At 40.3% G+C, this 27005-nt stretch overlaps 1 protein-coding gene across 6 annotated transcripts in view; it reads left to right on the top strand.

Annotated features, from left to right (window-relative positions):
* The window catches only part of LOC136877349 (uncharacterized), a 264500-nt gene that overhangs the window by 104503 nt on the left and 132992 nt on the right, over positions 1–27005 (top strand). For all 6 annotated transcript variants that reach the window (XM_067151317.2, XM_067151316.2, XM_067151313.2 and 3 more), the window contains one exon: positions 14580–14820. In XM_067151317.2, the coding sequence (XP_067007418.2) occupies positions 14580–14820 (241 nt within the window). The remainder of the gene's footprint in view (positions 1–14579; positions 14821–27005) is intronic.

Here is a 27005-nt window from a genome sequence, read left to right as displayed (position 1 = left end):
AGGCTGCCTTGCGAGACAAAGTATACTTTTCTGTTTAGAGGTTCACCATCAGTTTGTAGAGATCCTCCTCCATCTGCTGGTCCAAGGTACTCTCTCTTTCTGGGGTTTAGATGTAGGCCATATTTTTCTAACTTCTCTTTCCACACCTTTACAGTAGAACCTTGATAATTCAAAATCAGTTTATTGAAAATCCCATCGAATTCGAAGAAGCTCTCATTCTCGGAATTATGAGATACAGACTTGCATGTTATTTAAATTGTTTAATTCGAGATATGGATAATTCGTCATTCGTAGAACAATGTCGGTCCCATTACCGAAAATCAGGACTCTTAATTAAAAACTGCCATTACATTAAAAAGAGAACAGTATTTCTCAGAGTAATTTAAATTCAAAGTTTATCCATGTCATGATAGAACGCGTCTTCTGGAACGTGCTGGTGTAGCTTTCCTTACTTTCACTCACTTCGGTGTGTCTACAGTGTGCCTCATATTTGCTAAGTTCGAGTAAAATCATAATTCTTTTGTATTCAGCGTTTTAAGAAAGCCACAATATCACGTAGCCGGCAGTGTGCGGAGAAGCAGAATCCGTAAACACTGGCGATGCCGACAGTTGGCGAAAAAGCGTGGCTCATATAATCAATTCGTATGCACCAAACAATAATGTCAATGCCGATGAAACTGCAATGCCGAGCCCAAACGGACTTATGGTTTTAAAGGAGAGAAGTGCCAGCTCAGAGTTCGTACAAGGGTGGAGGGTCATTGTACCGTGTTGCAATGCACACAGATGCGAGAGACTTCCTTCTCCTCTTCATAGGGAAGTTTGATAAGCCATGATGTTTTAATAGCGTCGGGCATTTTCTGTGCAAGTACAAGGCATCTAAAAAATTCATACAGTACAGTAATCTAAAAAATAAAGAATTTGCACAGGGGATTGGCGGTTAATTCAAAAGCACGTAAATTGAAGTCTGATTTTTCTGTCCCAACGACTTTGAATTAACGAGTAAAAACTGTACTTTCTTTTCAGGCTCTTCTTTAGCTTCTGCCACAATCGTGGTGTAGTCTGTAAACAACAAATTCCAGGGGACAGGCCATTGTATATCTAAAGTACTGGTAATCGCATCCATCATTAGTGTGAAGAGCAACGGAAAGAGTTGCTGATGCTTGATGGGCTCAGACTGTGATGGGAAATCTGTGACCCCAGCCTCCATCTGGCATTGTTATTGGTACTGCGGTGAAGGAGTTTAACCCACTGAGTGAGTTCTGGCACACTATGTTTTCTTAAGGACTATCATATGAGATTGTGTCAAACACCTTTTTTTAAGTCTAGGAAAGCCATGTGAACTTCTCTGTTCTTCTCCCTGCTTTTCCAGCAGCTTTCTTGTTGCATGTATGGCATCTGCTGTACCACACACTTTCACAAATCCAAACTAGTTTGTGGCCACTTTTGTGATCTTCTGTAATCTCCTCTCCCGTACCCTTTCAAATACCTGTTGTCTTCTTCTTCTTCTTCTTCTTCTTATTCTATGGCTCTACAGTTCATTGTAAACCCTGGCCTCTTCAACAGTCTTCTGCTATTTATCTCGATCCAGTGCAAAGTTTTCCAATTTCTATAGCCCATTTACCGAAGATCTTCAGTGGCACCATCCATCCATCTGGTTCTCGCTCGACCTCGTCCTCTCTGTCCCCCTGGATTTCCATTTAATATCTTTTTAGGTACTTCCATATCACTCATCTGTGGTATGTGCCTGGTCCACCTCAATCTGGCTGATTTCACTATTCTTGTAATAGGTGGATCTTTATAAATGGCACACAATTCATAATTGAATCGTGCAGTCGAGTAAGGAACTAAGTCATATTTTGCTACTTTTCAGGAGAGCAAAAAAACTGATTTTCTTTGACACGCTTCAATGAATAGTTCCCATTATTTTATATAATATTTAGATCAGTGATAGATATGTACTGGAGGTAACAGGAAAATGTTCAAGAAAAATTTATAAATTTTATGACCGTTTAAACTTTTTTGACTTAGTTCCTTTCTCCAATAATACCGAAAAAAATTTGGAGTTTGGGAATAAATCTCTCATACAAACTACACCAACCTTTGTTATATATTAAACATAGCTTAATGCAATACATAAGCACTGTTTACAGTTTATCCAACAGAAAAAAACAGGGAAAACAAATACAAATGACCTTGAAGCACCAAATAACTACAGTATTACAACCGAGACTACTAACCTAAGGGGAATTCATTGGCTGCGAAATAATGTCCAAATAAAATGCCAAAGCATCCTCATTCGCAACTTATTTCAACAGTTTACGCAAGTCCTTTATTTTCTCAGCTTTTATTGGAACTCCACCCTCTGGATATGCTGCCATTGGTTGCAAGGAAAATGTGCAAAAGTTACCTTTCCCAAGATGAAACGTATGTTTCACAATGCTGTTTATGAAGGGAAGTGCTACAATAACTCCTGGTTTCTCTGCCCTATATCTGTATTCTTTAAACGAAGAAGGAGAAAATGCAATCTTTCCAGCACGAGGAGTATTCTTTGTTGATGTTTCAGCTGATACAGTCACTTTTTAAAAAAACTCAGGCCACCACTTGTCAAAATTAAATACTGCACTTGAGTCTACTAACTTAACTGTAACATTTGCTTTGCTGTTTACAATAATTGCCATATACTCTTCGATAGTATAAACTCTGTCTACTTTTTAAATGTTTTTCTTAAATAGCCCGAAGTCCCTGTCGCATGGTAGGAATGAATGACCCCTCTCGGGAAAGTACTGTCTAATCTCCTTAAATCGATTTGAAGCTGCCAGGCCTAGCATTAGTCTTATGACCGTATGGTTCTTATTTTGGCCTGGAGAACCATCAAAGAAAACGTGTAACTGGTCAACATTTTCTGACACAAATTCGTCTATATAATCTTTCAGGAAAGAAGCAACTTCATTCGCACCCTTCTTTCCTTGGCCTTCATGATACATATACACAACACACTTGTCCGTTGCAAGATCATGAATACAAAACACATTCACCCACAACTGTCTCATGTAAAACACTTCTTGCACCGGTATGTGTGGCAGGGGCAGATTTTGCATAAAGTCAAAGGCAAGGCCTGTCACTTTGTCATTTGTTCTGCATAGTGTTGCAACTTCTTTCAAAGACCTGTAGAATTTCCTGCTTCTTCTTTTATGAACATCATATTCAGCCTGAGCTGCACGCTTTGCTGATTCACAAATATGTGGACTCCTAAGTTTAGCTGTGAACTCCTCACACTTGCTGCAGACATCGATCTGTGGTCGTCCGAATCGGTAGTTGTAATTCTCAACAAAATAAGTCCTGTAGAAGCTGTACTTGACTCCACACTCCGGGTATTTTGTGACAAACATGTTGTGCATTTCTTTAATAGTTAAGCGGGCATCTAAGTAATGCATTTCTTTCCCTCCGTAATGAGTCCGTTTCAGAGGGAATGATTGAATATGATCGGATATCAGTTTAGTGACATCTTCCGGTATCTTTCTGGTATTTGGATTGGTTCCTCTCTTGTCCCTGGGAATTTCTCCATGAAGAAGCATTGTGATACGGAATACTCTTTTCTGAGTGACGGCATGCATGCTCATAAAAGCTGAACGACATACCTTCTTTCTATTGTTGCCATCCATAACAAATTAAGTGAAACTTGCTGCTCGCTGCTTTGAATTTTCATTCCTCGGTCGTCTGGTCTTAATTTCATTCTTCTCATGAGGCGCTGCAAGTGTAAATCTTGTGCATCCTTACTAGGAAGTTGAAGAAACTTGGAAAGAATGGACTTGCGAGCCTCTTCGTTTATAATCTCAAAGCACTTCTTTCTGCATCTAGAAGAATAACATATTATTAATACTAAGTATAAATCTGTACCATACGTATTGTTATCTAAAACAAGAGTAGAAAGTTTGGTTGCATATTAGAATATTATTTACTAAACAATCCCTAGTAATACTTCTCAAGCTCCTTACTTACCTGCAGTCAGAATCGGTTTCTTTGCCTTCCACAACTCTCCCACGTTTATTCACATATGCCAGTCCTCTGAGTCTTGTGTGTTTCAGAACACTATGTTTATGGCCCTCAGGCTGTGCCTTCCTTTTCGGAGTCATATTCTCAAACGTAATACATAGATCACTTTGTCATCCACCGAGATACAAACTGAAATACTGTACACTATAACCCACCATGTACCGTACGATTTCTGTTTCCCTCCAGTATGTTGTCCTTTGTGTTGTACCAACGCCGTAAATTGAAATATCCCCTGTTATACCTACATCGCATGCAACGTGCGGCAAAGAATGGAACTAAGTCATGAATAGCAAGTGGTGAAGAAACGCACTAAGTCATCGACTTAGTGCGTTTCTTCACAATATGCCTGATGTCCATCCACTGTTTCTCCCACAAGGAGAAGGCTGACTTATTTCTTTCCTTTACCAAACGATAGGGCTTGGTTATGTGAGGTAAATGAGGCAATAAAATGAAAATGGCCGATTTTGACTTAGTTCCTTACTCGACTGCATGATTCAATTGTATCTTCTCATTGTTCCTCTTTCACAGATTGGGCTGATGATTCTTCAAAGTATCTTTCTTTCGAAGGCATCCAGCATCCCAGTATCTTTTGCTGTTAATGTTCAATTTTCTGAGGCATACGCAAACACAGGTTTTGTGCGTGTTCTGTAGATGGATAATTTGATAGTACAAGTCAAGAGCCTTGAGAAGAGGAGTCTTGTTAGAGCAAAATAGGCTCTATTGGCTGCTATTAATCTGTTTAGTTTCATATAATGCATCATTTGAGTAGGTGACTGTCAATCCCAAATATTTAAACTGCTCAACTGTCTCAAAGGTGTAATTGCCCACAGTTACTGAGACTGGCATGGTCTCCTTGTATGCTTTCCCTGCAGCCATATGTTAGTTTTCTGCTTGTTGGTGTTCAGTCCCATTTTCCTACTGGCCAGTTCAAGGGTGATGAATGTCTCTTCCATTGCCTTTTGAGTTCTTACCACTATATCCACATCATCAGCACAGGCAAGTATCTGCACTGATCTATAGAAAATTGTTTCCCTATTCAGGAGGTTTGTATCTCTCATCACCTTTTCCAAGGCAGAATTAAAAAGGAGGCATGCCAGCGTGTCTCCCTGCAATACCCCATTTTGAATATCAGATGTCTCAGGCATCATGGCTCCCATGCCGGGCTGAGTGACTCAGATGGTTGAGGCGCTGGCCTTCTGACTCCAACTTGGCAGGTTCGATCCTGGCTCAGTCCGGAGGTATTTGAAGGTACTCAAATACGCCAGCCTCATGTCGGTATTTATTATTTATTTAAGCCCACTAAGGAGCGCTGATGACTAGTTCTTCCTCGATGCTCTTCTTTGTTCCCAATATCTCTGAGCCCTGCTGATAATTTCTCCTGTCTCTCCTGTGAAAAGGGCTTCCGACTTCTAGGAACTCTAGGTGGTGGGGTCCAGGACTGTACATAGCACAAAATTTGGAACAATCTTCTATATCAACGTCTGAAATCCCAGCCGAATCCAAGTCCTTCTGTACTTCATTAAGCCACAAGCTTCCAGTCTTGTAGCTTTTAAGCAAGGAGAAGATCTTCTTGGTAAGCCTGTTGCTGTCCATTCGATGTAGGTGTCCATAGAACTTAAGCCTCCTACGTCGCATGCTGGTATTGGCTGATTCTAACTGTCGATACAGCTCAGAGTTCGATTTAAGTCTGTAGGTTCCATCTGGGAGCAATCTCGGTCCATGAATTTTCCTGAGGATACGTCTTTCGGCTTTCTCTAGATCATCCATGGTACCTTTTTTGTTCATCAGGAGGGTCTCTGAGGCGTTCAAAAACTGTGGTCGGACAACAGTTTTGTAATGACAGATCTTAGCATTTTTCGAAATGCACCTCTTATTATGATGGTTGTGGGATAGTTAGTACGCTGCATTGAGTTTGTTACACCTTTCTAGGATGGATGTACCGTCTCTACCATTGGGGTGGACCCATTCACCAAGATAGCGGAAGCGACTGACTCTCCCAATTGTTCCATGTATGGTCATCAAAGGGGGGTTTCCGGAATGCCGAGTCTCAAAGTACTTAGTTTTGTCGTACGATATGTGTAATCCTGCCTTCACCGCTATCTCGTGCAGGGCTTCGATAGCAATGACAGCATCCTTAGAGTTGTTGGTTAGGATTGCAATGTCATCTGCGAATGCTAGGCACCTGATCTCAATCTGTCGGGTCCCGACTCCAATGGCAACTGGTTTGATTTCTAGATTCCTCAGTGTACATTCCCAGTTCTTGAGGACTTTATCAAGCACTAGATTAAACAGAATGGGTAAAAGGCATCACCCTGTCGTACTCCAGTTTTTATCTTGAAACTCTGAGATAGTTCTCCCCTAAAATTCACCTTGGATGTTGTATCCGTAAGAGTCTGTTGGATGAGGGTGCGTGTGTTGTAATCAACACCTCGTTCTTGCAGTACGGAGAAGAGTGTCTGGCGGTCGATGGAATCATAAGCTTTTTTAAAGTCGACGAAAACCACAGCGATGTTCATACTCCTTACTTGTTTCAGTTGGAGAATGGTTTTTAGGTTGAAGATCTGCTCAGTACAGGACCGTCCCCGCCGAAATCCTCCTTGATATTCACCAATCGTTCGATCACATTGGCTTTCTACATTGTCCCGTAAAATCCTTGACAGCACTTTGTATGCTACTGACAGCAGAGATATCCCTCGGTAGTTGTTGACATCACTGCGGTCACCTTTTTTATGTAAAGGGTGTATGATAGCTGATTTCCAGTCATCAGGGATCCTGCCAGTCTCCCAGCAGTCGATCAAGATCTGGTGTATGGCCTCTGTGATTGTATTTCCACCTGCTTTTAGCGCTTCCGCAATGATGCCATCTTCCCCGGGTGGCTTGCAGTTCTTAAGATGTCCGATGGCATTAGCAACTTGCTGTATTGTTGGTGGGTTAGATGGGAGGTGTATCTCTGGAGGATCTTCAACAGGTAATCTTTCCGTGGGCTCTTCGCAATTGAGCAGCTGCTCAAAGTAGTTTGCCAAATGTCCACGTTCCGGCGGTTACAGGTCGGTATATTTACTGGCACGTAAAAGAATTCCTGCAGGACTAAATTCTGGCACCTCGGCGTCTCCAAAAACTCTAAAAGTAGCTTGTGGGACGTAAAGCAAATAACATTATCATTCCTCTCATTTTTATACTGCTTCGTGTTTCATTCATCATTCTCACCAGCATTACCAGTTTTCCAGGAATTCCACAGTTCAGTCATAGCATGATACAATAAATTGCTCTCTGTCTATACTATCATATGCTGCTTTGTAAGCAGTGAAGAGGTGATGTGTGCCAGTCCCAAATTTGATTGTTTTCTCTGAAATTTGCCTTAAGGTGAGGATCTGATCTATAGGTGACTTTCCTGGGATAAATCCGTATTGATATGACCCAGTCTCTCTCTGAACAATTGGGGAAAAGACATTCAAATAGTATGTTGGAGATTACTCAGTATCCCAAGTTAAGTAATCTAATTCCTCTATAGCTATTATACTCAAACTGATCTTTCTTATACTGTATATAGGACATATAATTCCTTCTTCCCATTGCTGGGTCATTGCACATCTATTGCATTGCTTGGTATCATTCTGAAATTAAGGAGTTTATCAATATGTCACCGCCATGTTTCACATATCTCTTTCCCCTCACTAAAGATTTTCCCTGTTTCATCCTTCATCAGGCTAGTTTTGCCACAGAAGGGTTTCCAAGCAGCATTTACCTCTCTATAGAATTTCCATGCCTCATTCTAATTCCTCAGAAGCTCCATTTCTTCAATATTTGCCTTCATCCAGTCTTTCTTCTTTGATGGACCTTTTTTTGAACCTCTGTTTTTCTTTATAATGTCTCAGACATTATTCCTCCCATTTTTATACTGCTTTGTGTCTCGCTCATTGTCATTCTCACCAGCCTTACTAGTTTTCCAGGGCCGGGCTGAGTGGCTCAGACGGTTGAGGTGCTGGCCTTCTGACCCCAACTTGGCAGGTTCGATCCTGGATCAGTCCGTTGGTATTTGTAGGTGCTCAAATACGTCAGCCTTGTGTCGGTAGATTTACTGGCACGTAAAAGAACTCCCGTGGGACTAAATTCCGGCACCTCGGCGTCTCCAAAAACCGAAAAGTAGTTAGTGGGATGTAAAGCCAATAAAATTATTATTCGTTTTCCAGGCATTTGACTGTAGCATCCTTCTGTAGGCCTTGTTCTTCTCTTCTGTTGCTATTTCACACTCAATGTCAAACTATGGAGATTTTGTATATCTTGCCTTAACATTCAGCATTTCATTTGCCGATGTGTCCACTGCATTTTAAATCATTTCCCACTGATATTCACTGTCGTTGCACTCTTCAGCATTTTCAATAATCTTGTATTATCCTCTCCTGTTACTGATTTTTAATTTCAGATGATGATTCTAGAGCTGTTATATTGTATTTAGATATGTTGAGTCAGATTCCTTTGAATGCATTGGATATCGTAGCCCTAACTCACACCCTTACCAAGAAGTATGGTCTGAGTCTAAATTTGGGCATCTGAGGCTCCTCACATCCAAGAGGACTTGTGCCTTGCATCTATCAACACATGTTCAATTTGGTTAACTATGTTTCCATCCAGTGATGACCCTGTTCCTTTACGTATGTCTGTGTGGGAACAATGAGGAGCCCACAACCATATTTCTAGATGCTGCAAATAATGAGTCTCGTTCCATTATCATTGCTTACTGTATGTTTGCTGTGGAGTCCAATTGTTGGTTTATATATCTGTTCTTTTCTCACCTGAGCATTTAGGTCACCATCAGTAGCTATTTTAATGTCATGGCATGGACAGCCATCATATGCTCTTTCCGTAAGTTCATAGAACGATTCTTTCTCTTCTTCCTCAGATTCCTCTGATGGTGTGTGGGCATTGCTTGTAGAGTAATTAAAGAATTTCCCCTTTATCCTGTGTGTTGTTAGTCTTGGACTAATACGTGTAAAGTAGTGATGTGCGCGAATGATGCTTGGAATCGCGAGAATCGGTTCCTACGACTCCGATGTCGCACTTAATCTGTTCCTGATGATTTCACCAGTGTGTGCTGAGCGTACTCACTAGAGTGAGTCTTCCGCATATAAGTGGGGCAAATTCGAATGTGCAATATTTACTATTTCTTTTGTACACAGTGAAATGTCTTATTGTCATGAATGAATTATGCCACATAATAATGAAATAACAATTTATCCTGGTGTCTGGAAATCGCATTTCACCTTCCGACACTGGTTGTAGCAATCGACATTGTTATTTATGCTTATACTGTATTTTTCTAATGTGGTTTTCAAATATCGCTAGTATAAACGTATAAAGTCTTTGGAATTAAGTCACATTTATATAAGTACACACAACCTGTTTCATAGCATACCTGTCTTCCATTACATATAATTTGCAATGAACCTTTCATGCTGCTGTCCGACTCATTGGCTGAATGATCAGCGTTGAGGCCTGCGGCTCAGGGGGTACTGGGTTTGATTCCCGACCTCTGATTAGATCTTTTGGCCCGGGGATTGGGTGTTTGTGTTTGTTTGTCCCAACATTTTCCTCTTCATATTCAGACAACATACTACTCTACCAACCACAGGAACATGCAATATTGCCTGCCTCCCTCCACATAGGGTTGGAGTCAGGAAGGGCATCCAGTTGTAAAACAGGGCCAAATCAACATGTGCGATACAGTTTGCACCTGCGACTCCACAGGTGTGGGAAAAGTGGTAGAAAAAGAAGAAGATGATTTAAATATTATTATGAAAAACTGTCAGAATTACTATTTTTGTTTTCATCACTGCTTTAACATTAGTTAAGCTTGTCTCTTTAGTACAATTGTATTTTGTTGAAATAGTAGTGTTATATTATGTCATAATCCCCATACAAGTTTTGATTAGTTTACAATCCATACAATTTAGTTAGTTTCAAACAGAGAATCATATTTTCTGATCAAATTACAGTCACATTAGAGTATATAACTCCAGGCCACTACAACGAGAGCTGGCATGGCTTGTAAAGTGACCTGGCTTTAAACCAAAACAAACTCGCATTACATAACACATTCATGCTGCACGTGTTTACGTATCTGCATCATAGATGGTGCTCGGAATTGATTCCGGAATCGGGTACCCGATTACCCAGGCATATGGACTCAACTCTTCGCGATTCTAGTCTCAACCCATCACTAGTGTAAACCCAATATTACAATGTTCTTTAGCTAGTGGTGTACCAGAAATTCTGTGCCAAACTCGTGCTTCTCCTTACTACAACTATAGAATATACTAGCTTTTCTAGAATTCCACTTTCAGTCCACCTTATTTCTTGTAGACCTATGATACTCCGCTTCAGTTCAAGAGGATCTTCAGGGCTCCTGGGTGATACAGAGGTCGTACATTCCAGGTTCCAATATATAAATCTGACTTACACTTCATATTTCTTTTCTTTCTTTCATCAATTGTCTGTCCATTATCATTGTCCTTTTCCATGCCATGTTAGTCTCCATTAATCAGTCCGGCTTTCTTTTGTTGAAGTTTTGTAACTTGATGTCAGGGTGTCAGCCCTACGTCCGTCCTCTTCCGTAGGACGGGTAATTTTTAGTCGGGGTTTTCTTCCCTTAACCTTTGGGGAGCCAACCCCACATACTACAAGGCAGCAGCATCTTCACCAGAGCCCCATTACCCGCCACTTTTCAGGGATCCTGCTGGGCCTTCAGTTACCGAAGCGATCATGGGGCACATGCAGTCCCCACTGTACCTCACCCCACCAGGCATTCCCTTACTTTATGACGTTGCCCATCTCCCACGGCGTGGATGAGGAGTTGGACATATGGGGGACTTCAAATACCTTTATGGTGTGTAAAAGGAGTCTGATTGGTCTATAATTGAAGTATTCAGCTGGATCGCCTTTATGTTTATATATCGGGATGATTACGTTGCTTTTCCATGCTGTGGGGCGGACATTTCTCTTGTTGATGATCCTGTTAAATGGAACTGTACACCATTTAGTTTTTTTTTTTTTTTGAACTGACACAGATAGATCTTACAGCAACGATGGGATAGGAGGATAGGAGTGGGAAGGAAGCAACTGTTGCCTTAATTAAGGTACGGCCTCAGTATTGACCTTACGTGAAGATGGGAAACTACGGATATCTATCTTCAGGACTGCCGACAGTGATATTCAAACACAATATCTCAGCTGCTCACATCCACAAATTCATCATTGAAAAAAATAGATGACTAAGTATCATGATACAAAGCACAAACAAGATTCCTCTAATTTCAGCTGATAAAATAATTTAAATATTAAATTCACGCATATAACTGGTGCTGATTATACCAAACATAACACAGCTGTAGAGGAGTTCTGTTCCATCCTCAGTTACATTATAAACCTCTTAGCTAGACCTAACCATTCAGCTACCAAGTACTACGAGACCAGAAATAAATGTTGCCTTGCTAACAAGGAGGAGAATTGTAATAAAATAAAAAACTTCTGGGAGTTGTGCAGGTAGAGTATGATATTGACGGAAAGAATGAGGGTGTGAAGTGCTGTTTGGTATAAAGAGAGCAAGTTATGTTTTTCAAGCAGTTTTGTATTTGAATCAGATACTGGCATATGCATTATCAATACACAGTGAAATCTTGAACAGTGATACTGGGTCGACCACTAAAAATATTGTTGTGGAAGGAGTTGTTATTCAAATGAAGATGTAGTTGTAATTAATTCTCAGTTCAACAGATGTATAAGAAGATGTACAATATTAGAAGGATCCACCTTTCAATACTCCGTTGTAAGTTGAACTAAAAAGAAGTCACAACTTGTTTATTGGGACCGGTTTCGGCACATTACAAGTGTCATCATCAGCCAAATAGTAAAGTAGGGCAAGATATAAAGATCTTAAAACAACTAATACATTGAACACAGGCAAAAAATTAACATTGATTCATATTGTAGCAATTCAGTTAATGTCCAAAACACAATGATCACAGTCAAGAGAGTAAACAGAACATCATTGTCTTGCGCCGAAAACAAATATACTTTGAATTTGACGAAATTTAAATCCTACACTGTTTTCCTAAGACTTCAATTACGTCACCTTTTACTCTTCGGCCTGAGAAACAAATGCCTACAAGGCCTGCCTAGCAACGACTCTACATAAGTGCATACTTGACCTGCTTGTGAACTTCAACTATATTTGTTTTCGGCGCAAGACAGTGATGTTCTGTTTACTCTCTTGACTGCGATCATTGTGTTTTGGACATTAACTGAATTGCTACGATATGAATCAATGTTAATTTTTTTGCCTGTGTTCAATGTATTAGTTGTTTTAAGATCTTTATATCTTGCCCTACTTTACTATTTGGCTGATGATGACACTTGTAATGTGTCGAAACCGGTCCCAATAAACAAGTTGTGACTTCTTTTTAGTTCAACTTACAACGGAGTATTGAAAGGTGGATCCTTCTAATATTGTACATCTTCTTATTTCTCTATTCAATACGGAACGATCATGAAGTTTTTAACTTTAAAACAACAGATGTATAGGTTACACATCCTACAATTGAACTATTGTAATAACCTCACAATTCATAGTGTTTAATACAAAAAAAAAAAAAATAGATTTGTGAGCACAAAACATAAATAATACACAAAAATTGAAACTAGAATAGCTTACTTTGTGTGCATTTGGCATCAGTGCATTTGTTCTGTTTGATCAAACTTGTTTTTCATACTAACAAAGAACTACAATATTCACAGCATTATATTATTGTTAGCTCTGCTCAGCACCTGCAAACATCAGAAATGACAGTCTGTTTTATATCATTTACAGACAGGGAAACACACAGAGATCATATATTGCACAGAGTCACCAAATGACTACCCAGAACACAACCAAAACGATAAAGAACATTTGTGAATGCCTTACAAGATGCAATAGCTCCTGCAGAAAATAACATGGTTCATTCACATTTCTGCTCTCCAGATAATAGAGACACTTCTTTCCTGACTCTTTCACAGTTTGCATTATCGTAGTAGCAGGAAGAAAGCACATCAGCGCAGTCTGAAAAAGCAATCATAATCGAGAGTATTGTTAAATCAAGATGAATTAACATTTTTAAACACTCATCTAATAGTCAAGCAGCTCTTGCTGCATCGGGCTACCAGTGTAATTTCAGTAAGTATTGTAAGTATTGCATGGTGATTCTTCTTTAGTCTCCCAATTTTGTGATTCTTTCAACACCTTAAACAACAAGAATTTCGGATAAAGAGCTAAAAGTAAAGATGGGGGACATAAGACTTTGTTGGGGCTGGTAAAGATCAACTAGAGTAGGCTACATGGAAAAGATGACAGGTTGAACATGGCCTCAGTAAGTCAACACACCTGGGATCCAGTGCTTGCCTGTAATATAAAAAAAAATTAAGAAAGAGAGAGTGAGTGAGTGCATGTGAGTTTTTCTTCATGACATATAATGAATTGTGGAAAATGGCAACAGATAATATTTCTTCAAATAAGCATTCATGTTGTAGGATGTACTGTGAACGTATGATTATTATAGCAATATTCCCTTAATTTTCTGTGTAATGTGATCTTGACTGCAGTAGTAGTACTGTAGTATAGGAGATATGATTATGGAAAGAAATATACATGTAAACTCAGGATTGGAGGTAGACCTAAGAAATATTAATATGGGTGATTAATAGTTTTCATTTGATTGTTTGCGGGCACATCAGAATGTGCGACTTTAGAAATCTAAACAATGCAGCTTTCCAGATGGGCTTGAAAGAGAATCATTTTCAGAAATCTTGAAATTGGGTTACGTACAGAACAAGTCATGAAAACTGATTAGGTACTTGGAGGGAAATTTCATTACATTCACAAACATTTGGATGTGATGTTAAATGTCAGTTATACTTCAAAAAAGTCATGCAGTGACTGTATATAGGAAAGCTGCTGTTTATTTAAGCAAGACTTTTCAGGCTTTTTTAATTTGAAAGGAAAGGCCTAATCAGCTCTAATGGTGTTATGGTTTGAAAAGTTTTTTTTGAAAATATCTTTCCATTAGAAGGTGTAGGATAATTTTGAGAAATTATTTTTGATTTAGACTGCCTAGCTAAGCCAGTAAAGATGGGCTCAGTTTATCCAGAGGAACGTGGGTTTGATTTACTGTCAGGAAGTCGAAGTAGTTAGGAACGAGGCTTCCACTTTTGATGACACATGACCTTGAGGTTTACTCACCATACAGAAATGAATACCAGTTTAATACTTGGCGGATAAAGGTGGCCGGGCATAGAGCTAACCTCTCTCTCCCACTTAGTGCCAAGATTGCTAATGGTGGAAGGCTTTACCTTCCACTGCTTCAAGAGCCTCTATGGCTTGTATAAAAGTGACTTTGCTTTTCTGCTGTACTTTGGTTGTTATTTCTGTTTTTTTTTTTTTTTTTAACCTAAAAGTATTTCTTGAATACGACATACTGTGTATCAACTCTTTTCAGTCTGAGACGTGCTCGGCTGGATTGCGAACCAGAACCTCCTGGTGATAAGAAAAAGAAACCTCCAACTTCTAGTTCTGATGGAATAGCGATGACAACAGTTACCAGTAAACCTAAGAAGAGTTATGAATTTGCTAAACCAAACCCACCGAGACCAACTAAAATAAAGAGTTCAAAGACAGAACCGATTGCCAGAACCGATTGTGGGAGGTTTAGTATAAGGGCACCAAAGCCTATTACACAGGTAATAATTATTTTACTTCTTAAAACATCATTTTTTTCTTTATTGGTGCTTTGATTTTTCCTCCTCTTCCTTCAGTGTATTGTTAATCTTCTAGAACATTTCTTCAATTTGCACATAATTATTGTCAGTTTGTAATGTGTAATACAGCAATATGATTTTTAAATGCTTTTTTAAAACAACCATGAGAGTGCAAAAATATAAATTAGATCATGAAACTATAAGAAATAATAGAAAGAAATATGATTTATTAAACCATCAACTCCCCATATGTATGGGCTGCCAACAATGGACAAAGTGTACAATAGGCAATTAAAAATGTAAAAGCCACGAAGCTTAGAACTAACATGCGTTATGTGTAGGCTGATTGAAGGCAGGCTAAAAAATAAAAATGTGTATTATAAATTACTTTTTTGGGTTGTAGATGTGAGATCGCACTATTCCCACTGAACTGTGTATTATAGCTATAATGAGTTCCAAAATACTGTCTTTTGGTAAACTGAACCATTTCCAGAATTTGGTGTACCACGAGCTCCAAACATTAGCCCTATTGCCTCCTTTCTTACACTTGGATTCCCCTTCTTTGCGAAGGTCATCCCTAACCTTAATTACACACTTCTTCACTGACGCCTTAAGTCCTCCCAGCTTCCAACAACTATTTCCAAGGGTTGATCGGTCTGGCCTCTCACTTTGCTCCCAGACATTCATATATATGAATCTCCTCCTTGGTTCACATAGTTTTGAAGTGATGATTTCGTATGGATGAGATTGCTGTTCCTTTTTTAACCTTCTCACTATACTACGTGCATATATCCCAGTGGTGCTCACACTGGGCATTCCGTCCCGCGGAAGCCCAGCACTGTAAGTGGGCGGGCTGGCAGGCGATGAGCGTATGCTATTCAACCACTGTGACGTGGCTACGTCACTGGGCGTGATAGGTTGGGGGAAGTTCTTCCGGTCACACTTGATCACTGTGATGATACCTGAATTTAAAAAGGAGGCAGAAAATAATGAAAGATAGAGGGCAGAAATTCACGTCATTTTCAATTTACGTTGTAAGAAATAAGTTATTTATGTTCATTGCAGTTTATGTATTTTGACCGGATGCAATAAAGAGAATATTTTTACAATGTACATAATGATTGATTGATTGATTGATTGATTGATTGATTGATTGATTGATTGATTACAATTTTCACTATTACATTTTAAGAGGTGCTTTCAGAAACAGTTCTAATATAATATGGAGTTAAGGTGCATAAGTTGTGGCTTGTGGTTGTATGGGTTTAAATTATCTGATAAACTTATCAACAATCCAATCACTCATGGTTACCGGGAATAAAATTAGTGAGGTTTATTATTGGTTCATGGTGTGGGTTACTGTAGTCACGCCCTAGTTCGTGAACCATGGGCAACGGTTGAATGGCCTAGTAAGTGCTCCTGAGAGTCGGGATACCAGTTGCTATGGAATGGGAGTGGGCGGACATATTCTGAGTCATGGCCCTCTTTGTGCTCAGGCGGCTAGGACTACACAATCCACTGGTGGTCCATAACCCATTAGAGGAAAGATTCTCACTTGGACTGTGTGTAAGTAGGGTAGTATCCTGCTTCATGAATTTACAGAGCTTAGAACATTTTATGCAAGCCTTGAACCTATGGGAGCAACGGAGTCCCACTCTCATTTGATAGGCGAGGGACTCCTTGGAAACAACTTGGCAAACAGAATGGAATTCGATGGGGAGATATCAATATTAATGGGGCTTATGGAAGAAAGAAAGTAGAACTAGCTGAGTCAGCAAAGAGGATGCATTTGGATGTGCTAAGAGTAAGTGATATTCGGGTAAGGGGAGATAACGAGGAAGAGATAGATTATAAAGTGTACTTGACGGGTGTTAGAAAAGGAAGGGCAGAGTGTGGGGTAGGGCTGTTTATCAGGAATACTATTGCATGCAATAGATTGTTGCTGTTAGGCACGAAAATGAGCGAATGATGTGGGTAGATTTGGCAATTGCAGGAATTAGGATGAGAATTGTCTCGGTGTATTCACCATGTGAGGGTGCAGATGAGGATGAAGTTGACAAGTTTTATGAAGCATTGAATAACATCGTGGTCAGGGTCAACAGCAAGGATAGGATAGTGCTAATGGGCGATTTCAATGGGAGAGTTGGAAATAGAACTGAAGGATATGAAAGGGTGATTGGTAAATGTGGGGAAGATATTGAAGCTAATGGGAATGGGAAGCGTTTGCTGGACTTCTGTGCTAGTGTGGGGTTAACCGTTACTAATACATTCTTCGAGCATAAGGCTATTCACCACTACACATGGGAGGCTAGGGGTACCAGATCCATAATAGACTATATCTTAACTGACTTTGAATTCAGGAAATCTGTTAGGTATGTATGAGTTTTCCAGGGATTTTTCTATGATACAGACCACTATCTGATCTGTAGTGAACTAAGAATCTCTAGGCCTAGGGTAGAGAAAGTGAAATCTGTCTGCAAACGAATAAGGGTAGAAAATCTCCAGGACGAGGAAATTAGACAGAAGTACATGGATATGATTAGTGAGAAGTTTCGAACAGTAGACAGTAAGCAGGTTCAGGATATAGAAAGTAAATGGGTGGCATACAGGGATGCTGTAGTAGAAACAGCAAGGGAATGTCTAGGAACAACTGTGTGTAAAGATGGGAAAAGGCGAACATCTTGGTGGAATGATGAAGTGAGAGCAGCCTGTAAACGTAAAAAGAAGGCTTATCAGAAATGGCTCCAAACAAGGGCCGAGGCAGACAGGGATTTGTACATAGATGGAAGAAACAGAGCGAAACAAATAGTTGTTGAATTCAAAAAGAAGTCGTGGGATGATTTTGGTAATAACCTGGAAAGGCTTGGTCAAGCAGCAGGGAAACCTTTCTGGACAGTAATAAAGAATATTAGGAAGGGAGGGAAAAAGGAAATGAACAGTGTTCTGAGTAATTCAGGTGAACTCATAATAGATCCCAGGGAATCACTGGAGACGTACATCTTCTGAATGTAAAAGGAAATCTTCCTGGTCGTGTTGCGAACAGCCAAGCTCATGAGGAGGAGGAAAATGATGTTGGTGAAATTATGCTTGAGGAAGTGGAAAGGATGGTAAATAAACTCCATTGTCATAAAGCAGCAGGAATAGATGAAATTCGACCTGAAATGGTGAAGTATAGTGGGAAGGCAGGGATGAAATGGCTTCATGGAGTAGTAAGATTGGACAAAAGCAGTAATTGCACCTATCTATAACCAAGGGAACAGGAAGGATTGCAACAGCTATCGAGGTATCTCATTGATTAGTATACCAGGCAAAGTATTCACAGGCATCTTGGAAGGGAGGGTGCGATCAGTAGTTAAGAGGAAGTTGGATGAAAACCAGTTTGGTTTCAGACCACAGAGGGACTGTCAGGATCAGATTTTCAGTATGTGCCTGATAATCGAAATATGCTACGAGAAGAATAGGCGGTTGTGTTTGTTTCATAGATCTAGAGAAAGCATATGACAGGGTACAAAGGGAAAAGATGTTCGCCATACTGGGGGACTATGGAATTAAAGGTAGATTATTAAAATCAATCAAGGGCATTAATGTTGACAATTGGGCTTCAGTGAGAATTGATGGGTTCTTGGTTCAGGGTACTTACAGGGGTTAGACAAGGCTGTAATCTTTCACATTTGCTTTTCGTAGTTTACATGGATCATCTGCTGAAAGGTATAAATTGGCAGGGAGGGATTCAGTTAGGTGAAAATGTAGTAAACAGTCTGGCCTATGTTGACGACTTGGTCTTAATGGCAGATTGTGCCGAAAGCCTGCAGTCTAATATCTTGCAACTTGAAAATAGGTGCAATGAGTATGGTATGAAAATTAGTCTTTCGAAAATTAAATTGATGTCGGTAGGTAAGAAAGTCAACAGAATTGAATGTCAGATGGGTGATACAAAGCTAGAACAGGTAGATAATATGAAGTGTTTAGGTTGTGTGTTCTCCCAGGATGGTAATATAGTAAGAGAGATTGAATCAAGGTGTAGTAAAGCTAATGCAGTGAGCTTGCAGTTGCGATCAACAGTATTCTGTAAGAAGGATGTCAGCTCCCAGATGAAACTATCTTTACATCGGTCTGTTTTCAGACCAACTTTACTTTATGTTAGCGAAAGTTGGGTGGACTCAGGATATCTTATTCATAAGTTAGAAGTAACAGACATGAAAGTAGCGAGAATGATTGCTGGTACAAACAGGTGGGAACAATGGCAGGAGGGTACTTGGAATGAGGAAATAAAGCCTAATTTAGGAATGAACTCAATGGATGAAGCTGTACGCATAAACTGGCTTCACCGGGCGAGTTGGCCGTGCGCATAGAGGCGCGCGGCTGTGAGCTTGCATCCGGGAGATAGTAGGTTCGAATCCCACTATCGGCAGCCCTGAAAATGGTTTTCCGTGGTTTCCCATTTTCACACCAGGCAAATGCTGGGGCTGTACCTTAATTAAGGCCACGGCCGCTTCCTTCCAACTCCTAGGTCTTTCCTATCCCATCGTCGCCATAAGACCTATCTGTGTCGGTGCGACGTAAAGCCCCTAGCAAAAAAAAAAAAAAAACTGGCTTCGGTGGTGGGGTCATGTGAGGCGAATGGAGGAGGATAGGTTATCTAGGAGAATAATGGACTCTGCTATGGAGGGTAAGAGTAGTAGAGAGAGACCGAGATGACGATGGTTAGACTCGGTTTCTAACAATTTAAAGATAAGAGGGATAGAACTAAATGAGGCCACAGCACTAGTTGCAAACAGAGGCTTGTGGCAACGTTTAGTATATTCACAGAGGCTTGCAGACTGAACGCTGAAAGGCTTAACAGTCTATAGTGTTTATGCATGTATGTATGTATGTATGTATGTATGTATGTATGCATGTGTTTCTGATTATTTTACTTGCGTCTTTTAGAAAAGTAATTGGTATCTTAGCCTGTTCAGCAGTTTGAAATAGGTAAATAGGAATGGGGCAGATAACTGTAATCAGTATGACAAAGAGGTAAGTAAGTATAAGTTTCTATGTAGATTTTCATAACTGCATTGCAACGAAAGTAATTGTCAGACTGAAAGAGGCACCGAGATAATGAAATGCTTCACCCTGTTTGATCGTTTGAATTTTGAATTTCTCCTCACTTACTAAAGCATCTTCAGTTAATTTTCCATTCTTAAAACTTACCCCAAAGCATTTTGAGAGTTTTTTTTCAAGGCTGATTTTTGTAAATATCCTCATGGAAATAAGCTTTAATTCAAAAGCCGCCTTTTTAATTTTTACCGATAATGACTGTGTTGTGTGTAAAACCCATTACAGTGACAGGTGCTAACTGTAGCGTGAGTGTCAGGCCTTATTTCAAAGCTAAGCATTCCTCAGATAATTTCCCCTCTAGGGACACCATGACCTAGGCATTGGTGTGGGGGGGCTTGTGTGTTTGTCGATCCTGAGAACTGTGCCAGCTTAGTTTTACCCATGCTGGATTGGCCTTGGAGTAGAGCCAGACTAACAAGTTGTCCCCCGAGTTGTCTGAGAGCTGTCTGTGCTTTTTTCTTTCATTTCTATTTCTACCTTTCTATCCTGACATTCTTAAATTTCATTTCTCTTACTGTCTAGCCAACCTCTCTGCCTCGTGTAGTTTAGTACACGTGGAGGTTTCATCCTCCTCCAGTCACAAGTTTCAGGTTGTGGCGAAGGTGACGTATGGCAGCTGGGAGAGTAGTCATTAGCAGCCCCGTCCAGATACCAGGCCCTTCTGGAATATAAAGCCTACCTCAGCATGTGGGGCTCTCCTGAGGATTGACAGAATACTCCCCTAGCTACTCGTGGGATCAGGAATAAAAATTATGGAAAATTTGGTTGTTAATTGAACTAAGGCTGCCGGCCTTCAAGCGGCGTCCGTTAAACGTTCAGTTAAAAACCGCAAATGTTCGTCATGTTGACCTGACTAGCAAGAAAGCTTCTGAAGAACGTCTGCCACGATTTCTGGTTGATGGACGGAGCTTTCTATCAGAAAACCTGTTTCTGATTAGTAATGCTTTGGAAGATCTTATTGGTGAAGTAAGTGAAATGAGGAAATTACAGGATGCTAGCGTGCTCATCAACACTAGTATGCTCATGCAGAGTAGGAAGTTATTGGTAGCCACAATGTTGGGGCCAGTGCCTATTAAAATTGAGGGTCATAAGAGAGGAGTTATCTTTCATAGAGACTTCAAGGCTGGTTTTTGTAGATATCCTCGTGGAAATACGCTTTAATTCAAAAGCCGCCTTTTTAATTTAGTGTCCAATAATGGACCATTTATATTGATATTTTAAATTTTTACCGATAATGACTGTGTCGTGTGCAAAACCCATTACAGTGACAGGTGATAACTGTAGCATGAGTGTCAGGCCTTATTTCAAAGCTAAGCATTCCTCCGATAATTTCCCCTCTAGGGACACCATGACCTAGGCATTGCTGTGGGGTCTGGAGCCTTGCTCGTAGAGGTGTTTCTGACGTCAAACATCTTAAGAGGTATGTCAGCGACAACCTCTACAACACAGCGGGGGGGGGGGGGGGGGCCTCATCTTAACTTTCAAGCTCGTGAAACTGCCCGAATATATAAAGGTATCCATGTACACCCTATCACTTCGGCCATATTTTCCTTCTCATATGAGGTGTTAAACTGCCAGTTGCTTGACCAGACCTCACCATGCTACCAGGGATTAGTGACGTGCGAGACATGTTGAAAAGGGGCTCAGGCCAATGCGGAGTGCACACCACCACCAGTGTGCATTAATTGCACTGGGGAGCATGCCCCTTGCTCCAAAGAGTGCCCTATGTTTAAAAAGGAGAAAAAATCCAGGAGGTAAAGACTGGATAAACTCTCCTATTCAGAAGCACAGAGGAAGTATAAATCAGTGGCTCCTCCGGAATTCTCCGTCTCCTTTGCAGAGAAAGCCGCTAATGTTCGTATATATCCCGCAAGTTTTGTGTCATCTGCTCCATCAGCAATTCCACAACTAACACCAACAAGTACCCAGCAAGTTGCTATCAAACCCAAAAGTTTGCAACAGGTTCAGAATTGGTAAATGCGTTATTGCTGAAATTGTATGGGAAGAACTTTTCCCAAATGCATTTTTTTTTTTTTTTTTTGCTAGGGGCTTTACGTCGCACCGACACAGATAGGTCTTATGGCGACGATGGGACAGGAAAGGCCTAGGAGTTGGAAGGAAGCGGCCGTGGCCTTAATTAAGGCACAGCCCCAGCATTTGCCAGGTGTGAAAATGGGAAACCACGGAAAACCATTTTCAGGGCTGCCGATAGTGGGATTCGAACCTACTATCTCCCGGATGCAACCAAATGCATTTGGCTGGGAAGTCCTCCCCTCACCAGGGCCAGAGGATGAACTTCCCCAATAAGGGCTGGAAAATAGTCTTCCAACCCTCATTCAAATACCCTGAAAAAGGAGGAGAATGGTAAGCTTCAGCGCTCCCCTAACTAATAACACCGGCCTGCGAAAAAAATAAATTCTCTCCGCTGAAAGGTTGAAGAGGTGATTTACCCTAACTCACGTGTGCTGATTTCAAATATGTAAACCATTTTTGCCTATCATGTACAGCTTTTTGCTATTTCAAATCCAAATTTGACATATTGTTGTAATTTTGATAGAAAACACCAGAATAGAGAATATATGTAATTTTAATGTAATAATCAAATTGCAATGAGTATATAAAAAAGTAAAATGTTCATTGCTAAAATGTATGAATCTCACTATAATAACACTATTGTTTGCTGCACTTTGATGTGTCGATTTGCGTTTGTGTTCCTCAGTAGTGTTACCTCACACTAGACACCAACACTAATCTGACATCATGGAGACGTCCCATCGTCCCTGATACCTTCGTTCCATTTCTTTTAGATCCTGATGGAACCACTCGCCATGTTCCTCACTGAATGCTCCTAAATTTGCAGGAAAATAATCCAGATGACTGTGCAGGAAATATAATTTTAAGCTCATGCGTGAACTCAATTTCTGGAAGTTGTACAGCATGCTTTCCACAATCTGTTGGTAGTTGATATCTTTAACATTACCCAGGAATTTGCTACAAACATCCTTGAATGAATCCCATGCCTGTAGCTGTGTTTCGTTCATCGTTGTATTGATTATCGGATCCTTCATAAGCTTTCAAATTTGGGGGCTGTCAAAAATGCCTTCCTTAATTTTGGTAACCGACAGTCCTGGAAATTTCTAACAGAGGTACCGAAAGCAGGGACTGCCTCTATCCAAACTCTTCACGAACTGCTTCATAATTCCCAATTTAATATGTAAAGGGGGCAATAACACACTTTCAGGGTCAATTAATGGACGATTTACAATGTTTTTTCCTCCAGACACAAACTGTTTCCTCTTGGGCCACTCAGACACTAAGCAGTGACGATCCCTGTCCCGAGAGTCCCACTTACACAGAAAACACGGGAACTTTGTATATCCTCCTTGCTGCTCTAATATGATACCGCACACTTTTAAATCACAGCACAGTAACAATCTGTGTTCATTGTAGTTCAGTTTCTTCAACATCATAGCTAAATTGTGATAGTTTTCATGAAGAGATGTTGAATGGGCAACTGGCACGGAAGCATGTTTTTTTCCATTGTGCAGAAGAACACCTTTGAGACTTCTTTTACTGATATCAATAAATAGACATCAGTCCTTTGCTTGGTAAATAGTTCCAAGACGACGAATCAAGCCAAGGATATCACAGCAAAACACAAGTTCGTCTTCGTGAACAAAAAACTGCCGGAATTCTTCCTCCTGATTTCTGTAACAGTACAAATTTGTCCTAGGAAGTAAAAAATTTCTCTCTTTTAATCTTAATCCTAAAAATTCACTCTTTTCTTTAGTGAGGCCTAGGTCACGCACCAAATTATTTAAGTCACACTGATTATAAAGACATGGAGTTCTATCCTCAACATCCAGTACAAAGGTATCATCATCATCACCATCCTCCGCACTTGAAGATGACAAGGACACACTCTCTGGTATTGGTAGTTTTGGGACAGAAATATCGGGTCCATGTGGTACGGGGGTTATGAAAGAGGGAAGGCAGGGATACACAATGTGCTTTTTGTTTTTCGTATTGAACCTGGACACTTTACATACACAAAAATAACATTTGTCAAAATTATTTCTTTGTTCCCGCTAAGTTATTGGGATTTCGAATGGCATTGAGGGCAACAACCCATTGTACCATTGCCGCAGGTTTTCTACACACGTTTTACATACAATATGGGGTGCAAAATTTTTGTCCTGATCACCTAACTTCATGTTAAAATATGCCAAGTACAGGCTTTTCATAAATGGCATAATATTTCGCTTCTGGCCTTTAATTGTATACTGGCCACATATATAACAGAAAGAGTTGGGATCGTTCATACATTTTTGCCTCCGAACATCACTGCCACTTGCTATTTTTACACAAACTAACTCACTTATTCACTCAATCGACTCAAGTGCACATTGTAACTTGTAGACCAAGACGTGACACACGTTCTCAGATTCTCCTCTCAGACTACAGAGAAACTCGATCTTGGCATTTTGACCTTGTCTGACATTGCGCATGCACAAACTGCAACTGTTCTAATTGTTCTTCCGGTGTTCCTGTATGATTACCTTCTCCCCTCCAAAACAGAGCACATACAATATTTTCTCTCAGACATGTTCATACCTTCATTCCATACAACCAATCCAAACCTCATTTACAACAACGAAGCTCCATTAGCATAAACATGAGATGGACTTGTGACAAATCTGTACGTGATACAAAACAACTAGTATTATTTTTTACATAAGGCCACTACTATAACTTATATCACATACAATTACTTTTGCAATGGTTTTCCGTGGTTTCCCATTTTCACACCAGGCAAATGCTGGGGCTGTACCTTAATTAAGGCCACGGCCGCTTCCTTCCAACTCCTAGGCCTTTCCTATCCCATCGTCGCCATAAGACCTATCTGTGTCGGTGCGACGTAAAACCCCTAGCAAAAAAAAAAAAAAAAATTACTTTTGCCGGAAGATCTTCGCAGGCCGATGTAATTAATAATAATCATATGGCCTCGGCTACTGTGTGCAGACATTTTCATTTGATGCCATCTGGCTGTCTGCATGTCAATTTCGATTCCCGTTTTACTCTAGGACTACTAGATGGCAGACCAAGTAAACCTAAACTCTCTTGGGCGTCTATGGCTGAGATTTAATTAATTTTATCGGGTAAACACCAAATGTGTCACCAGAGATCTCTTTTACATGCCAACATCGTACGACATGGAGTGTCGAATGGACTTTTTCCGCCCTTCAAAAATCTGACTACCTCTGCCAGGTTTGAACCCACTATCTTGGTATCCGGAGGCCGACACTCTACCACTGATCCGCAGCTCACTTAAAAAGTTGGAGAAGAAACCTTTACTCCAATCTTTAGTACCGATTTTTCTTTCCAAATATATCTAAATAACCTATACGGCCATTGTAGACCAACAGGCCCTGCTGCTATGATCATTTCCTCACAAAATTCATCCAATCCTGCTGCTTTTCCCCACTTTCATTTGTGTGACAGCAGTTTCCCCTTCTTCCGTTGTGATTTCACGTTCAGGAGTTCATCTAATTAATCCTTCTGTCTTTTCCTTATCTTCTCTGATCTTCTTTGGTGGTGTTCTCTCCTTCTTTCCCTTTCACCTGCTTTGTGTATACTTTTGAACAAGTCCACATAGCATCCTTTTGACCGCTATATAAATCCTCTTCCAACTCTCGTGTAAATTCTTCCCAGCTTTTTTTCCTTCATTTATTACTTTCTTGCACCTTCTTTTCATTTCCTGATACTTTCTTCCATTTTATCCCTATTCCATAATTGCCATGCTTTCTTATTTTTCACTGTTTCCTTTACCCCCTCATCTTTCACTCTTTCAGCTATTCTGCTACAAGCACCCTCTGCACAGCTTACAAATGTCTTCTTAAACATGTCACATTTCACTTGCACACTCTCCACCTCAGTTCTGGGTACGTGTTGCTTCAATTAATTTTGGAATTGTCTTGTACTTCCATGTAGAATTTCCATACTTTTATTTGCTTCATTCTTATTTGTTCACTTTTGCAACCACTATTCTATTGTCTACATCAAAGGCTAATTCAGACAGGGTTGTTACATCTAACTATTGTCTACGATTTGCTCTTTCCTCCAAGAAGTAATCACTTTTTTTGTCCTTCTGTTTTCCCATCCATATCTTGTAATCTTTTTAATGTTCTTCTTTCTGAACCATGTATCGCCAACAACCCATTTCTCACACAAAAATCCACCAACTTCTCTCGCTCTTCATTCCTCTTTCCACCAAGCTCGATAGCTGCAGTTGCTTAAGTGGGGCCAGTATCCAGTATTCGGGAGATAGTGGGTTCGAACCCCACTGTCGGCAGCCTTGAATATGGCTTTCCGTGGTTTCCCATTTTCACACCAGGCAAATGCTGGGGCTGTACCTTAAGGCCACGGATGCTTCCTTCCCACTCCTAGCCCTTTCCTGTCCCATCATTGCCATAAGACCCATCTGTGTCGATGCGACGTAAAGCCAATAGAAAAAAAAAATCCTCTTTCCATATGCAGAAGGTCCAGTTACTTCTTCCATTCCGCTAGTTTTATCTGCTATAAACTTGAATATTGGGCAGATGGTTAGTCTTGTCTCAAAATAAAGCCCAGTATGTGTACTTAAAATTCAGTTTTTGACAATAAAAGTCATATGTATTTTCTTTGCAAGTATAATGGTTGTCCAGGAAATTATGTTTTGTGTGTTGAAGTACATGTTCGAGAGCATCCATCGCCTGAGCGCTATTCAGCTGGGTGTTTTTCCGGATCCTTGGTATGTCCTAGTAATTCGTGGATTAGACACCTGAGTGTGTTGAACTAGGGGTTGAAACCAGTGATTTAATACCTTTATCTACACCCGCCGGCCAAGGAAGTCACAGGAAATTATAGACTCCTTAAGGGTAGAGGGTAGTTTGATGGTATTATTGGAATTCTTCGGATAAGAATGCTTTCTCCAGACCCACATTCAGTGACTTAAAAATAACGGCTTATTCACCAGCAGTGAGTAGAACCAGGAATCATTGAAACCACCAACCATCAGTCCGTCAATG

This window comes from Anabrus simplex, chromosome 7 (genome assembly GCF_040414725.1).
Source record: "Anabrus simplex isolate iqAnaSimp1 chromosome 7, ASM4041472v1, whole genome shotgun sequence".
Lineage (NCBI taxonomy): Eukaryota > Metazoa > Arthropoda > Insecta > Orthoptera > Tettigoniidae > Anabrus > Anabrus simplex.
This window is presented reverse-complemented; position numbering and strand designations above follow the sequence as displayed.